Source organism: Ruditapes philippinarum, unplaced genomic scaffold (assembly GCF_026571515.1).
Source record: "Ruditapes philippinarum isolate M1 unplaced genomic scaffold, ASM2657151v2 ctg5763_1_1_1_1, whole genome shotgun sequence".
Taxonomy (NCBI): domain Eukaryota; kingdom Metazoa; phylum Mollusca; class Bivalvia; order Venerida; family Veneridae; genus Ruditapes; species Ruditapes philippinarum.
This window is the reverse complement of record NW_026864301.1, coordinates 1-16,127: the sequence shown is the minus strand read 5'-3', so window position 1 is coordinate 16,127 and position 16,127 is coordinate 1. Positions and strand designations below refer to the sequence as shown.

Genomic DNA, 16,127 nt, shown 5'->3' with positions numbered 1-16,127 from the left:
AAACTATGAAGTAAAATTTTAAAATTTAGTATTTTAAAAAAAAGTTCAAAATAAAATTTTGCATAATTTTAAAAAAGCTTTTATTTCATTTTTTTTTAATACTATCATTTTTAAAAGGTCTGGGTTTAAAGGGGTAAGAAAATATTGAAAAAGTTTACTTATTTTTTATATGGGAAAATTTAAAAAAATTTCCAAAAGTTAAAATTAACAAAAAAAATGGCAAAAAACTTATTTATTTTAAAAAAAGGAAAAAAAATTTTTAAAATAATTTACAAAAATTTTAAACAATTTAATTTTATTATTTTACATTTTATTTTAAATTTATAAATTTTTGGAAAAAATATTTAGGGGAAATCTCACCCCAGAGAAAAACGAATGCCCGGTTTTCCCAAAATCTGAAAAAGAAAAAATTTAAAACCCTTTGAAGAAAAGGGAAAAAAAGGAACTGCATTGGTTCCCGTTCAAATAGTTCAAAGAATTTTTTTGGTCTGCGTAACTTTGAGATTTTTTTTCAAAACCCGGGGGGCTGATTTTTTAAAATTAATGATTGAGGAACATTAATTAACAAATTGACAATTAAGCGGATAGTTATGGCTTAGTCGTTAAGATTATATTCTTCTTCTGAATAAATATTATGCAATTGGGCCATGCTCATATTTCTAGATGTCGGTGAACTGCCGCATTATGTGAAATGATGATTATTGTTACCGTTTCTGCATTGAATAAGGCAATCTGAAAATTATACAGAAGTGAATAAAAACATTTAGACATTCTAGTACAATATGTACCTGTATCTGATCTAACATTATACATGTACTAGTATATAGACAAACGGGTTTTTAGTACACTATTATTTTATCTGTGTTTGTTGTTTATGATACAACTGAAACTATATATGTGAGGAAAACTTTCAGATTAAGACTTCAGGTTAAAGATTCTTAAAGTATGGTATTTTGAAAGCTATCGGTTTAAAACATAGTTTAAGACATGTATCAACAAAAACTTCAATAAAATATTGACAACAAAGATCAAAAAAGAAAAGATCGATAAAAAAACTGAAACCAGCATATTACAAAAGAAAGTGGGTCTATGATTTTTCCCAAAAAGTAATATATAGATTATTGTTTAGTTGTTCTTAAGATGTTGTGTGTTAATGTAAAATCAATTTTCGTCAAGGTCAGGAGAAGTTATTCTTCAATTAAAAAAGATAAAATTGTATTTCATTGAATCAATCCTTTGACCGTTGGCCGTTAAACAAAAGAAAACTAAGTACAATTACGTTGACATATTTTTCTTTTCATAGCATGGTAAACCATTTATACATAAATAAAGTGTATGTTATCAAGAAATCAAAGGGGGGAAGCCTTACTTCACGATTACTCCAATACGTGTTCTTGATGGACGGGTACGATTAGTCCAATACCATTGGAAAACCTCACCTGGGAAGTGAAATTATTGTTATATTGTTAGAACCTGTTGCCCAACTCATTTGCTTTTGTTTTATTGTTCTATTTTGTGTGTATTTGCCGGTAAATGCAATAAAATATAAACTATAACTTAAATACCTATCTGACACCACGTGTCTTATTTACAGATAGTCAGTGCTGACACGTTCGTAATGTTTTATCATAATGCCTTGAACATCAATCAAAAATATTCTGATACTTTTAATAAGCAAAAATGTCAACAACACATTCTACATTCTAACAGTGTATTATAGTTTGGAGACCTTTGTGTTGAAAATGTGTCAGAGTTAGATCGTATATATACTACCCGCGCTCCAGAGCCTACCCATTGATTGGCTCATTCTTGCTGGGGTTTACTTAGTGTGACGGCAGAGAAAGGTAAAGCAATAGAAATATGATATTCAGATGCTTGTTCATTCGTTATTTTTTCTAGGGTTAAATATTGTGACAAAAGGGAACTTGTATTATGTTTGACTATGATACAAATGAGAAAGAACATCAAAACACTCGGCAATCTGATTAATACTCGGGGGCCAGCCTCCTTGCTCAAATAAAAAACTTCGTGTTTCGATGCTCTTTATATTACTAAACACATTACCAAATCCAATCAAAATAAAACAAACTAACATATTACATCAATTTATTATAAAAAAAGGCGGCTATTAAAGCTTTAAAAGCCAGAACAATGTCATAATGAACTTGTTTTCTACTTTTAAAGTAAGTAAATGAAAAGATTGAAAAATTCTAAATGTTTTATGACAATGCGACGACTCGAAAAATAAATCTTACCATAACGCAGTAAATTAAAAGAAAAAGTATGCATCTTGCTCAAGATCATATGAGACTCGGCTGCTTTACTGAATGATACAAAATTATGTTTACCGTATCTAGAGAATCATTAGTAAAACAGAATTATACATGTATATATCCGTAACAAGAATATGAATACAAATCAATTTACGGAACGCAGTTACTAACAAAGTCCAGTCACACAAAACCAATGATAAGGCACTAAGTGCTGCACCGTGCAGAAACAGAACTTAACAAATGAATGTCACACTAGGTTAACTAGATATTTCAAAGCTTTCTGATTTAGAGAAAATACTGGTAGAATTTGTTGATTCGGTCCCCAAAACATTGTTGTCGAAGCTGTAGTAGTTTTAAGGTATATGAGGTTAATTAAAAGATTATCATCCTTATACTTTTACTTTTTAAGTGACTTTAAAAGACCTGTTGGATTGTTTCATGTGTGCATTGTAATCCGCTTCCACGAAATAAAATCATGATAGAGAATATAGGTGAATAGTACTCGGACGATTACTTTAAAAAATACAAAACAAATATAGAGCAAACAATAAAGAATACATTTTGCTAAAGAGTAAAAAAGAAAAACTGGTCAGAAAAATATAAAACAGTTGTTAAGGCAATACCGGCTTCACAAGACACGGGATAATCCGATTCTTGTAAGCATGAGTATGACAACATTGGTGATAAATCTACGCGCGTTACCCCACCCACTAGTGACAGTGACGAAAGTGCGTCTCCACTTGATTGTAGTACATAAAATCTTTAGAGACTGATAAATTGAAAAAATTAAATCTATGAAAAAAAGTTCAAATTTTAATTTAATTGTAGTAAACTTACTTATTGTTCTCGTTTGTTTGTTGATTGAAGAAATAACACGGGTGACTTATATTTAAAATATGATAAGTACTACTTACGTCATATTGCATCAAAAGACGTAGTCATTTATGTTTTTATTTGTTTGTTTTCGATAGATAACAATGCATGTGATACAACACTATTATAAGTAAAGAAATCGTGGTCATTTTGACAGTTGGAATATGCGATAACCATGGAAACTGCCCGTTAACAATTATGTAACACGTAAACATAAATTTTCATTTTTGAATTTAAAATTGATTTTTATTTAAAAAATCATAAATATTAAAAATTCTATGAAATGTTTCGATATCTTTATTTAATTGCATAACTCAAGTTTACTTTCTTTGGTTTTCGTTGAGTCAAGAAACAAGAAAAACTTATTTTTAGAGAAATATGTTCAGTATGACAGTTTGAAATATTAGATTAATATGGAAATTGACATTTTATATACAAAAGAATCCATTGTTTCCACATATATTTTTCTTTTTATTATTGAATTCAGCATGAAATTTTGCCTTTCTATGCTAGGATTAAATTTTTCTAAAACTGTAGAACATGTGTTTAAATCTATAACAAACATCCGTGCCGCTTTGGTGACTTCGTAAAAATGGTATTTTTGCGTGACGTCATTTGTGTTATACAAACGTAGCGTAAATACGCGCTAAATGTTAGCTATAAACTGAATAAGCGTCATGGAAAGGTGATTCTTTGTCACTGTAAAAATATCTTATTTTGGGTATATGATGAATAGAATATTATGTTCGAGTATATTCATTACGAAAATATTGCACTTGTTTAATAAATTTAGTATTAAATCTACCCTCATTAAATACCCATTATTTGTGAAACAGTTCAAACAAAATGATATCAAAAACGGCATAATATGGTGTCTTTCATGCTGTTCGTGTTTTTTTTTTTTTTTTTTTTTTTTTTTTTTTAGACAAATAACAACAAATTTATTACTCATTATCATTTTGTTATTGAAAACAATTAAAATATTCACTAAAAATAGTTACAACAGCTCACTTCTTCCCCTGTGTGGATTTATTTCTTATTTCCTATCGGTTTTTCCTCTTTCCTGTCCTTTACTTGCACAGTTTCTCAAAATAAGCTCTAAAAATCATATGATGACTAAGATATAAAATAGTTCAACTAAAATATTAGGTAGGTTTTGTTTGAGGACAAAATGAATAAGTCTGATTCTCTTTATTCATTGGCGACCGCTTAAGATGTCTGGTCAAATGATAATATTCTGCGTAAAAATCTTCCTTTCGACTAAAGTCTAAAATAAAGTCTAGACTAAATTTTTCAATTAATTGTTGTTGTTTTTTTTTTTGTCTTTCTGTTGTAACATTTTGAAAAAGGCAATTTGATTTATGACATTTTGCGTTAGAAATTGTTTACAAGTCTCGTATAAATTGTCATTCAATACTAGTGATTTTACAAATAACAAAAGAGCGGGGTCAGCGATCTTTTTTTGTCTAAATGACCCTTAGTGTTTTTACTTAAATGATTTTGTAATTGTAAATTCAAAATGACTTCACCATATCTCCTGAAATCTAAAAATATTTTGTATTAATAATCATCGGGCGTAAAACCATTACGTCGTACTTGAATGTCATTTTTAAAAAAGCAACACCGTTCAGATTATGCCATTTTGTATGAAAGTTATGTCTAAACTGATTGGATTATTGTTTTAAACTATAAGTCAGTTTATTTGTTAAAAGAAACATTATACAAACATTCTGACTGACATGAAAAGTTTCTTCAAGTAAGTAAGTAAACTATCTTTTTCTTATTTTGCAAGTAAAATAAACCCGATGGTTATAACTAATTTCAAATAAAAATATCTAGTTTGTAACTTGTTTTATTTCTTTTCTTATGAATTTTTTCTCTTAGTTTTATAGATTGTTAGGGGAAAATGCATTAAATATTCAATTTACATAGATGCTACGTCTGCAAATTAAACAAAAGCAGGTCGTAGGTTTTAATACCATTTGTCTTATACTGGTGATAAACACTATTCTAAAACTCTGTTTAAGGCTGAAATAATGTACGACCTTTTGCTGAATAAGGTATCGACAAGAAAATCAACAATGAAACACAGCGAGAATTCATTAGGTAAATAACAATAATTATTTCATTAATGAATGTTTGCTGCAAGACATAAAAGTCTACGTGTACATCTGGTCTTTCTTTTTACAACTCAAAGAAACATGGCTATTCCGTTTGTAATTAATATTTAAAAATGTCATAATTATGTAAATGATATAACCTGAGTTTATTGCCGGCAGTGCTTCTTATAACATTATGTTGATTAAAAAGTCGTAATAATGTGTGTATTAAAAGGATTTATTTTATTGGCCGTCTCTGGCAATTTCCCACACTATTTTAGTGTCCATGTTTAGACATAGATTATGTTGTCTGTTAATATTTTGGTTTAAGCGCTATGTTTTAAGTCAGGAAATAGGTGCCGTTGCCATTTCCGAATAATATATGTTTAATATATAACTATTTTAACATCTGACATTCTTGTAACAAGCAATGCTGCTTTATAGTTCTTATGATATAATACTAAAATCTTGAACAACCTTATTGCAACTTTACCAAGGTTCAAATATGCGAAATTATACAATTCAGGACTTTCCACATCAAGTACAGACGATGCAGAATGTTCCCAAGGAAAAGCACGTGAATTGTCAAGAACTTGCAACAACAATTCAGATATGGTCACATGTGAGTATTTTCAAATGTTTATAAGTTTGTTTTAAAAAAAATCAGAAGTTAACCTATGCACTTATTGTACCACTTAATATTTTCCGACAAAAAACACAAATGTGTGAAATATGTTTACCTGCTTGTTTAATTGTAATTACATTTAAAGGTACATTTATTTGTCATTTAGAATAGTGTCGTCTTATTATAATTTTATTAGCTGTTGACTTCTACAAACAATTTTTTAGGTCTTAATACTGAACATGAAAACCAACAAACTACTTCAAATCCGTTTGACTACAGGAAGGAGGAAAGAGAATCAAGCATATTCAACATGCCTCAAAGAGCAAAACATTATAAAGCGGGGTTACGGAGGTCCGGAATGTTTAAATCAAGACAGCCAAGCAATGAACGGGAACGTAAGATTTCTACTAAACAGATAGCTGTTAGATTATATTGGCATTTTATCATGGCCATAAACAAGTATAGATAATTATAGAGGATAAATGTACCTTTTTCGTGCAAAATCATCTGCAAACTACGAGGACGTATTCAAAGCCCTAGCCTGCAGGGCTAAAAATTTAATAAGTCTGAGGGCGTTCTTACATAAAATATATGTCTTATTTGGAAATACAGTAATTTATTTTGTTCGTCTTGAGAATTAAACAACAGGACTGTCTTTTTCAGTTAGCTTTTTTACATGGCGCCTTTAGTCAACATTTTATAAACAGTGCAACAACGGTGCAGGCTTGTGCGATATTTATCTAGTAATAAATAACATGCGTATGCAGTTTTAATGCTGTAATTGTCTCATAAATTACTACGGTCCAAGACAGTAACAAAAATATTAACAAGTTACAACTTTTAAATCAAAAACAAAATTAATTCTTAAAAACAAATTAAAATAATTATTAACAAAATTATTAAATGTTTACAATTCTTAACAAAATTGATTACGGATGTCCTGGATAAATACTAATCATGTCTTGTCATTGTGAATAATTGCATATCCACTTGTTATGTATCCAAACAAATATCCAGGATAGCTTTTATTATTAATTACGAAGAAATCATTGAATAGGTAAAGAAGTTTCACACAAAGTATAATTGAAAATATTTTCAAAATCTCTGAAGTTTATTTATTGTCCAAAAATACTTTTTATTAAGATTTTACCAAAAGATACCTCAAATATTTATTTTTGTAAAGCTAAGTGAAACGATATAAACAGTGAGTCATAACGATTCACATGTCGTTTATTGACGAATGTTTACCAAATTTATCATTTTATACGAAAAAACAATGAAAGTATAAAAGAAAGAAGAGTTCAATACAGCCATTGTTAGGTTACTTGTGTTAAATATATATTACCTTTTATTAAAAGCGGCAAAATGTGTTTTTAATGTTTTTTATCACTTTCCTAGTAAAGTCCTTGAGTAAGTGGAAAAAAAATGCATGCACTTCGTTTTACTATATCATGTATCACCATGTCGCCAACGATGTGCGACAAGGCAACAAGAGACCTTGGCTGTTAAAACCCCTCCTTTGATAATGTAAAAATTTAATAATTTTGTAAAAAAATTCTAGTGGCAGATCCAATGCGTCATCAGGTGGCAATAGTCAAGTCCTATAAGTTGCTGAAAGAGGAGCTACAGAGACCTGATGTCATTAGGATATCTAACAAACTATTTCCTGAAGACAGAGAGCTACAATTGGAGATTGAATCCGCAAACAAAAGGAGACGGGTTGTAGATATTCTTTTAAAGAGGGTAAAATTTTGATTACCTGGATTCTTTTCTAAACTCATTGCAACCTTTTCGTTTTTCAATAGTTTTACATAAAGATAACAAATATTGAGATTTAAGTTCAATCTAAATACAACTAATGTGTAACATCGTTCATTTTATGATTGTATTAACTCTTGACTAAAGAATTCAGGATGTGAAACCTAAGAAACAAAGCGGATCAGGTTTCAGTTTATTTATTAATGGCTAACGTTTAAGCTATTTAGTAGCCTTCATCAGTGTACAAATATATCATAATTTATCACTAAGGTACAATTTTGACGGCTCATTTATCACGTGATCAAATCTATATTTAGTCCGAGGTTCTTATTCAAAGACTTTCGAAAATGGCGGAAAAGTTGCAATTGTCCACTTAGCTTATAAGGAAAAGAATCAGATAAGTAATCAAGGGTTACTGCTTCGGTCGATGCGTATTTTATTGCCACCGCAGCATTTAAGAAATTAGGATTTTTTATCCAGGAATTTCGAGATAATTTGTGGATAATGATTCTTTTCTTTTATAGATTTTAGCATGTTCAAACGAAAAGAAATCGCAGTTTATTGGAGAATTAAGGACTGTCCAATGCAGCAAACTTCTTGTTGATACCAAAGAAGTCACCGAAGAGGATTTAACAAGTATTTTTTTTTTGGAATATATAGACATTTTTACGACGCGGTCCTCTGTTGTGCAAGACTGTATTTTCTCGCACATGCTAATTTGCGTAGGGCAGAAACTTTACAATCTTTACAAACTTTATAAACATTTTAATCAGGGATGTTATATTTTCGACTCTTAAAGATCGTTCAGCACGACATTATTGATCTGCTTGTAGCATTTTAGTTCTTTCTATTTGGCATCTTTCTCGTTGGGTGGTTCCAGTATTCCTCACTTGAATACTGTTGAATCAACCTTGCTTATTAAATTTGTCTTTTGACGTCAAATATGTGATATGCAGGCTTCGTAACATCTGATCCCCTTTAAAAATTCCATTTTATTTAGTTACGCTCATTGTTTTCTCGTTTAGGGCACACGCATTTTTGTCCTTGGGGACCATATGCCGCTTTTCATGAAATGACACAACTGTGTCACATTGAAGGTTCCATGGTAACCGCCGTATGAACACATCTTCGGATGTTTCTAAATTCAAAATTCACCATTTTTGTGTTTAAATGTTGAATTCTGCTTAAGCCGTTGCTAGGGGGCGTGGGCGGTAACTTGCACTTTCCAGTACCGTCCATGAAGAGGCTCAATCAAACCGAGCCTGCAACATTTTACAATTTTGCCGTGTTGGGCTTTCTTTAGGGATTTTGTTTTTCTCTATTTAACTGTTCGAATTATCGTAGTTCCGGGATAATAATGAAGTAACAAGAATGTAGCTTGCACATGGAAATGGTTAAAAGCAGCATGCGTCTAGATTTATGCCCATTTTCACGAAATGTTTGAATATGCTTTTGAAAGAAAACATGTATATTTTTGTGAAATGGACAAAGAAAGCAAATAACACTCACAATACACGGTAAAAAAGAGCCGAAATATGCAGAAATAACCCTTACTGTCGTCACGCAGTAGATTTATGGTGAAAAATAACAATTATAGCATATTTACAGTATAGTATGTCCTGCTTACTGCCCATGTTTCTAAAGAGGGCAGTAGAAACTGTCCCCTCTTCTTAGTACCCTTATCGGGGTGCAAAATGATAAGTGCACCCAGCCATCACAACTATCACATCTTCCCCACTTTACAATAATAAGATGTGGGTACATCATTGTTGTGATTAATGCTTCCGAGGGATCACTTTGTTTCCAGAATTTTTTGGCATTAAACGACAAACATCAAATCTTTAAAGACACAGCCGCCATGCCATTTGAAATGGACCGAAGCATCCTGCATCAAGGGGCTGAAGAGGGCGACTGCAGTGGGGTGGTAATACAAAATAAAACAATGTTATTCAACTTAGCCCACTCCTTCAAACTGAGGGAAACGTGACTTTTGTGTCCATCACAAAGAACAAGTATATATGTGTCTGTGTCCCTTACTGGTAAGTATTTTGACGAATGTTTTTTCATGTAATCTGAAATAAACTTCTGAATTAGACCACCCAGAGGTAGAAACAGTACCATCAGCACATGCAAAAGACCCTCAATCAGTTTTGGTAGCATTATTTTACCAGGCAACACAATATAGGGTGGAACTTGTTGTCCTACACCAGTAAGTGTTTAAGTTTTTGACTTGCCTGATGTTATAATAAAGAGATAAATAAGAATCCTCAAAAAAGCCCAACACGGCAAAACTGAAAATGTTGCAGGCTCGGTTTGTTTGAGCCTGTTCATGGACGGTTATGGTAAGTACAAGTTACCGCCCATGCCCCCTAACACCGGCTTAAGCAGAATTCAACATTTAACATGAACTGGTAAAATTTAGAAAATTGAAACATCCGCAGATGTGTTCATACTGCGATCATTATCACTGCGGATGATCACGTGACCAAAATCGTACAATAGGCTCATAAAATGGCGGCCTAAACGCTCGGTAAAAGCAGTGAAAATGAGGTAAGCATACAGTTAACGTTAAATTTATATGTTAAACTAGGCCGCACGGAATCCCTGTATAAAAACCACATTCTGTTCTGTTGTTGGTTACTTTGTAGCTCTCTCTGTTTAGGCCTGAAAGTCGTAAAAGTTGTTTTGGGTGATTAGTACAATGGCCGAACAGGTACTAAAATACGTTGTTTTCAGTAGATGAAACACATTTTGAGCAAAATTAGCAATGACATCTTGTGCACAATCGGATGTTTGTTCGTCCAGAACAATTTCCATCCTTTGTAAAGTTGCATAACGAAGATGTACATTTTTTTAAAAACGAGTACAATGGCCGAACCAAATTTAATGAGTACAATGGCCGAGCGATTTTATTGCCTATCCTACTTCGTTAAATTTTTCATTGAATTATGCTTGTTTCTCGCTTCCTGTCTTTAAAATCATACGAAAATGATATTTGAAAGTAAAAAGTAGGGAAAAGTATTAAATAAAATAAATTCAGTTTGCTTGCTATAAATTCTCATCTTAATAGTATTTTGCTTTGATAACACACGTGTACATCAGTGTAAAAGTATTTAAAATACAAAAATAAAATACAAACATGTACATTATATAGAATTTATTTCACCAGCAAAATATATGTTTCAATTACATACATAAAATTGTCAATTATTTTTGAAATAAAGTCAGGTTTTTTTGTTTTTGTATTTGTTGTTGTTGTTTTTTTAATTTCAGACGCAGAATAAGTGGTTCCTTTAAATGAAAAGCATGTTTACGTATATCTTTGGAATATTTACATGTATATATTAGATTTTAAAATTGTGTTTATATTATCGTTAAATACTTCATCACACCATATTAATTCAATATCTTAAGAGGAAATGGAAATTTCTTATGTGTTTATTTTCCGGCATTATGGCAAATCGTATAGAAGACGATCAGCTTCTTGTCGTCACGAGCAGGTACACAAGGGGAAGGTATCCCATACATGCTGTGGGACATGGTTCCTAAGTTTCGGCTAACTTAGAAAGACATTGGTTTGTAAATTACATATTGTACATGAAGTACATAGCTGTCTGATATTTTTACATACTGCTTGAGTGTCTAAGATGGAAAGAACACAAAGAAGTGGTTACATGTAAATAAACACTGCGAAAAAGGTATGGATATACGGAAGTGTACGGAATTCCGTATATCATCAATATACGGGTAAGAATACGGGAAACTGGAAATACGGAGATGTACGGGACCGTATATTATGTCAGTCCGTATATGACCAATATACGGTGATCCGTACACTCGTAATATACGGGAACTTTGATATACGAAGTCCGTATTTTAATGATATACGGAATTTTTATAACAAGTCCGTATATTACTAAAATACGAAATTCCGTATTCGTGCAAATACGGATTCTGTATATAAGAATAGCGAATGAAGATTTACTTCTAAATCGCCTATTACCTATAAGAGGAAAGAAATAGTCTGATCTAATATTTGTCAGACATTTGACAAACTAACATAAACAGGAACGCTTTTACACGATGTAATATTTTCTGGAAGTATTAACACGTTACTTGCATACTTATAATATCGTCAGTGCACAGAACGTGTAAAACATCCACCTGTAGCATGCAGACAAAGAACGACAACGTACATTGAAATATCTTCTTTTGTATACAAAGCAACGCGGTATTCTAGGTCAATACCGCATGGTTTGCGTTTTAGCATACAGCCGCAGATAAATAGCGAATACTTTACAATTGCGATTGACGATTAGATAGTACTTTTTGTATTCTGCATTTATGGTGAATCATGTTATTTTGTATTTTTTTTATTATTATCATTATATTTTTTTAAAATGATAAGCCAAACATGAGAAAATGATAAAGTTAAAATTGTGATGTTCTAAACATAAATTAATTATATTAAAATCGTGGATCTGTGAAGTTGAAATCGTGAAAGGTAAAATTATGTAATCACGTAGATGAAATCGGGATTGTCCATACACAGTATTTAAATTTTACGTTTATATATATCCTATAAATAATTTAATACATGTACTTGCATATGTAAAAAACAACAACAATGTGCATGATATCTCATTAATTCATTAATTCACATTCATTCATTCATTCTTTTATTCATTCATTCATTCAATCAATCAATCAATCAATCAACCACCAATCAAACAATCAATCATTCATTCATCACCACTCATTTATTTATTTATTTATTTATTTATTTATTTATTTATTTATTTATTTATTTATTTATTTATTTATCTATCTATTTATTTATTAATCATTTATTTATTTAATCATTTATTTCAGGAAACATAAAGACTTGCATTTTTATACACAAGTTTGAATAGAAATCTTATGAAGTTCCGAATTCCCCAATTTTAATTATTTTCGCGCGGTCTCATTTCTGACATAATATTGCGTAACAGCCACGTGCTGTATTAGGATAATCGAAGCCAATACTGATTAAGCCGGATATTGATCCGGATATTGATCATAAACGCAGCAGGGTATCACGAGTGTCGGTTTTCTCCGATTATGTAAGTTCGCGCAATTGGTGTTGAATGTCTTAACGGTAATTTTCGCTGTTAATTTCTTGTAAGAAAGAATGGAATTAAATTGGGATCTTATAACAGAGTCTCTATGTGATTTTATTCCAGATATTATAAAGACTCTAACCTGACATATTAAAATGAAACAGATATAGCCAATGTTTTTTTTTGTAATTTTTTGTTTAAATATTAAAAATTGTCGCAATTTGTTGTAAAAAATTCAAGTTAAGAACATAATAAATTATATATTGATAGTAAAATCATTTTTCAAATTGGACTTTTGAATTGTAACCGATATTCCACATATTCTTATACTGGTAAAATTTTATTTCAATTATGAAATCCGCAGATAATGTGAAGGGATCTTTAATTTTTTTATTCTGTGTATAAGTAAGTTAGTAATTTATTTATTTTAGTGACGTGTGTAAACATATTTTACAAATCTAATTTTACAACGTATTAAATACACCCGGCCCAATGGGCCTATAAGTCACCTCCAATAAACATAAAATATTTACATAAAGTAATAAGTGTCCTCATTGGCTTTAAAGCATATTTGAATGAAATGAAGTGTCTACTGCATAATAGAAACTAGGACATAATATGAATAAAGTCCCAAACAGAACAGTTATTCCATAAGAGCAGATAATGAATAAAAAGTTTTTCTAATATAAGTACTGAGCTTTCAACACACATACATTTATTTAATTACTGTAACAGTTGTCAAACTAAAATATATGATAAATTTTACTATTAATTATCAATCCTTTATTAAAACAATTTAATATTTTAGAATTTTGACAATTCGACTAAAAAAAAAAAGAAATATAAAAAGTACATTCTCTAGAGAAGTTATTTTTTTATTTTTATTTTCATGTTTTACCCGCTTATTGTTGTTGTTTCAAAAATTTGTGTAATTTATGAATATTTCTCAACGCTTCTTAAACGTCTTTATTTATGCGCTTCTTAAACGTCTTTTATTATTATTATTATTATTATTATTATTATTATTATTATTATTATTATTTTATCATCATCATCATCATCACCATCACCGTAAATATTATTATTATTTATTATTATTATTATTATTATTATTATTATTATTATTATTATTATTATTATTATTTTATTATTATTATAAAAGAATAATATAACCGATTAAACATTAGAATCAAAGTTTTGCTATGAAAAAGTATCAATGGTTATATTATACATATATGCAAAGTTATCATTTATGGATACATGATATTTTCAATTAAATATTGCATTATTTTTTTTAATTAAATTAAGGTCTTAGTATGCTGAGTTTCTTCCGCATTAGCACGGACCTAATTTAAATCCGTGGCATTATTAATGCTAAATGCTTTATTACACAAACGGTATTTAGGCATATCACGCGTTTTTCAAAACAACCAATGAGATTTAAGCGTTGGTTTTGTATCACGTGAATCATATCAAACCAATCAGAAATAGCGCGGGCGAAATGAAAAAAGAAAAAAACACGATTGGAAATGGATAAGAGATAAAATTCAGAATATTGCAAAACAAGGTAGGTTTAAAGGTTTTTTATCGTTGTAATATCAAAATGCGATCAATAGAATAGTTGAATTTTGTGAACAACAGCTTATTTCAGGGTTAAACTGATTTGTTTTTTAGAAAATTTGTACACTGTTTAATTTGTTCCGCTATCCAATATGGCCGCCGGATTAGATAATTAAAGCAGGGATATATCCCTAAATTTAGACTGGGAGCTTACGAGTTTGATTTTGATTTCTAAACTGTATCTTGTTTAATTAATAATTTGTTTGAAAAATGAAAAAAAAAATGAAAAGGGCATTTTCTTAAATTTGTTAATCATAACTTCCCTTTAGGGTAAAAAAGACACCACGTTAAAATAACGACATTTTAAACATCGAAGATGTCAAGGGTATAATACAGCCCCTGGACATGGTCGTACTAAAGGATTAATCAGTGTGTGTGACACGACCTATGTATGCTTGATTGGTCAACTGATTGGACTTTATAATCTTGAGCGATCTCAATTATCACTTAAAATCAGGGGTGCGAAAGATCATGTCGACAAGACACACTCAAATTTTATTTATTTTATGTATGAAATTGATACCGAAAATAGGTTATTTTTTAATTTATTTTATAATAATAACAATTATAATAACAAAAATTATCAGATTTTGACAGATTAACATATTTTTAAAAGAGAATTGCTTAGTACTTCAAAAATATGTTTATAAATTTTTAGATAAAATTGTCTTTCTCAGTCTTGATAATTTAACGTGCAGAATACTTGTTTTATATTCGCAAATATAAAATCCCCATTATTTGATTGCAAACATAAGTCAATTTAAAGACTCCGCTCTTTTTCATTTTTTTTCACTTGTTTTAAAGTTTCTGTACACATGTGTTAATATATTTCTTAATCTTAAATGAATAAAAATCTGAAAAAAGCAAACAAATATTCCTTTTTCATTTTAATCATTATACAATAAAGATGAATAAAAATCTTGAAAAATATTTGTCTGAATGTGTTATTTACATTAATACAAAGAATGACAAGATATATATCTGTATAATTGCATGTAATATAGCCGACAGGTGGTAAGTTTATCAGTTAACTGTTAATTCACTTACCCTTGGTGTCAAAAGTACGGACACGTATAGCGACCATCCCTATATGATATATATCAAATGACTTTTTTATAGTATGTTTGTTATATGCTAATATGATTTGAGGAAAGAATTACATATTTAAAAAGATGTAAGTGTTTTATTGTTCCATTTTGTCAAAAAGTTAAAAGTAGTTTATCTTGCATAATAAGATAAAAACGTACGATAGATTACAAAAAAATACGTACTATATATGATTTACAATATTACGCGATTCAATTGCTTCCTTTTATTAAATACAAATGTCTTGACTTTTTTTTTCTCGTGTCACACATCGTATAAGACAAAATATCGCTTTAAGCTTTGGGATCTATGTTCCTATAATCACATCAAGTGGTCTTTAATTACGGAAACGTATAGCGACCACCCCTATATTTTAGTTAAAAGAGACTTGTTGACAATTTATTTAATACATATTATATACCTAACCAATTTTTTATAAACTTACTTGATCTGAATGTTTTTCTAGTATATAATACAGCCCCTGCATGTTGGTAAAAACAGAATTTAAGACACTTTATTTAAACACACGATATATATTTTGACCAATATTTACATTGTTTATTTGATCTTGAATATATATCAATTTACTCAATCTGCTGTACCTATCTGCTGGATTCAAATTTATGTGACATTTTTCTGTTCATTTATATGTATTAGTTATATACATTGAGGTTTTTTATTCCGCATACCTCTT

At 30.0% G+C, this 16,127-nt stretch overlaps 1 protein-coding gene across 2 annotated transcripts; it reads left to right on the top strand.

The window, feature by feature from the left end:
* The first annotated feature begins 4,741 nt into the window (after positions 1–4,741).
* Positions 4,742–8,428, top strand: LOC132725121 (uncharacterized). 2 transcript variants are annotated; one of them, XM_060710200.1, is made up of 6 exons: positions 4,742–4,902; positions 5,174–5,252; positions 5,772–5,867; positions 6,095–6,265; positions 7,432–7,613; positions 8,153–8,428. In XM_060710200.1, exons 2-6 carry the CDS (start codon positions 5,183–5,185, stop codon positions 8,423–8,425), a joined length of 792 nt encoding a protein of 263 aa, XP_060566183.1. In that variant the 5' UTR covers positions 4,742–4,902; positions 5,174–5,182; the 3' UTR covers positions 8,426–8,428. The 2 variants fall into 2 exon arrangements, with proteins under 2 accessions (XP_060566183.1, XP_060566182.1); XM_060710199.1 differs by having other exon boundaries at positions 4,742–4,906.
* Positions 8,429–16,127: the final 7,699 nt, after the last annotated feature.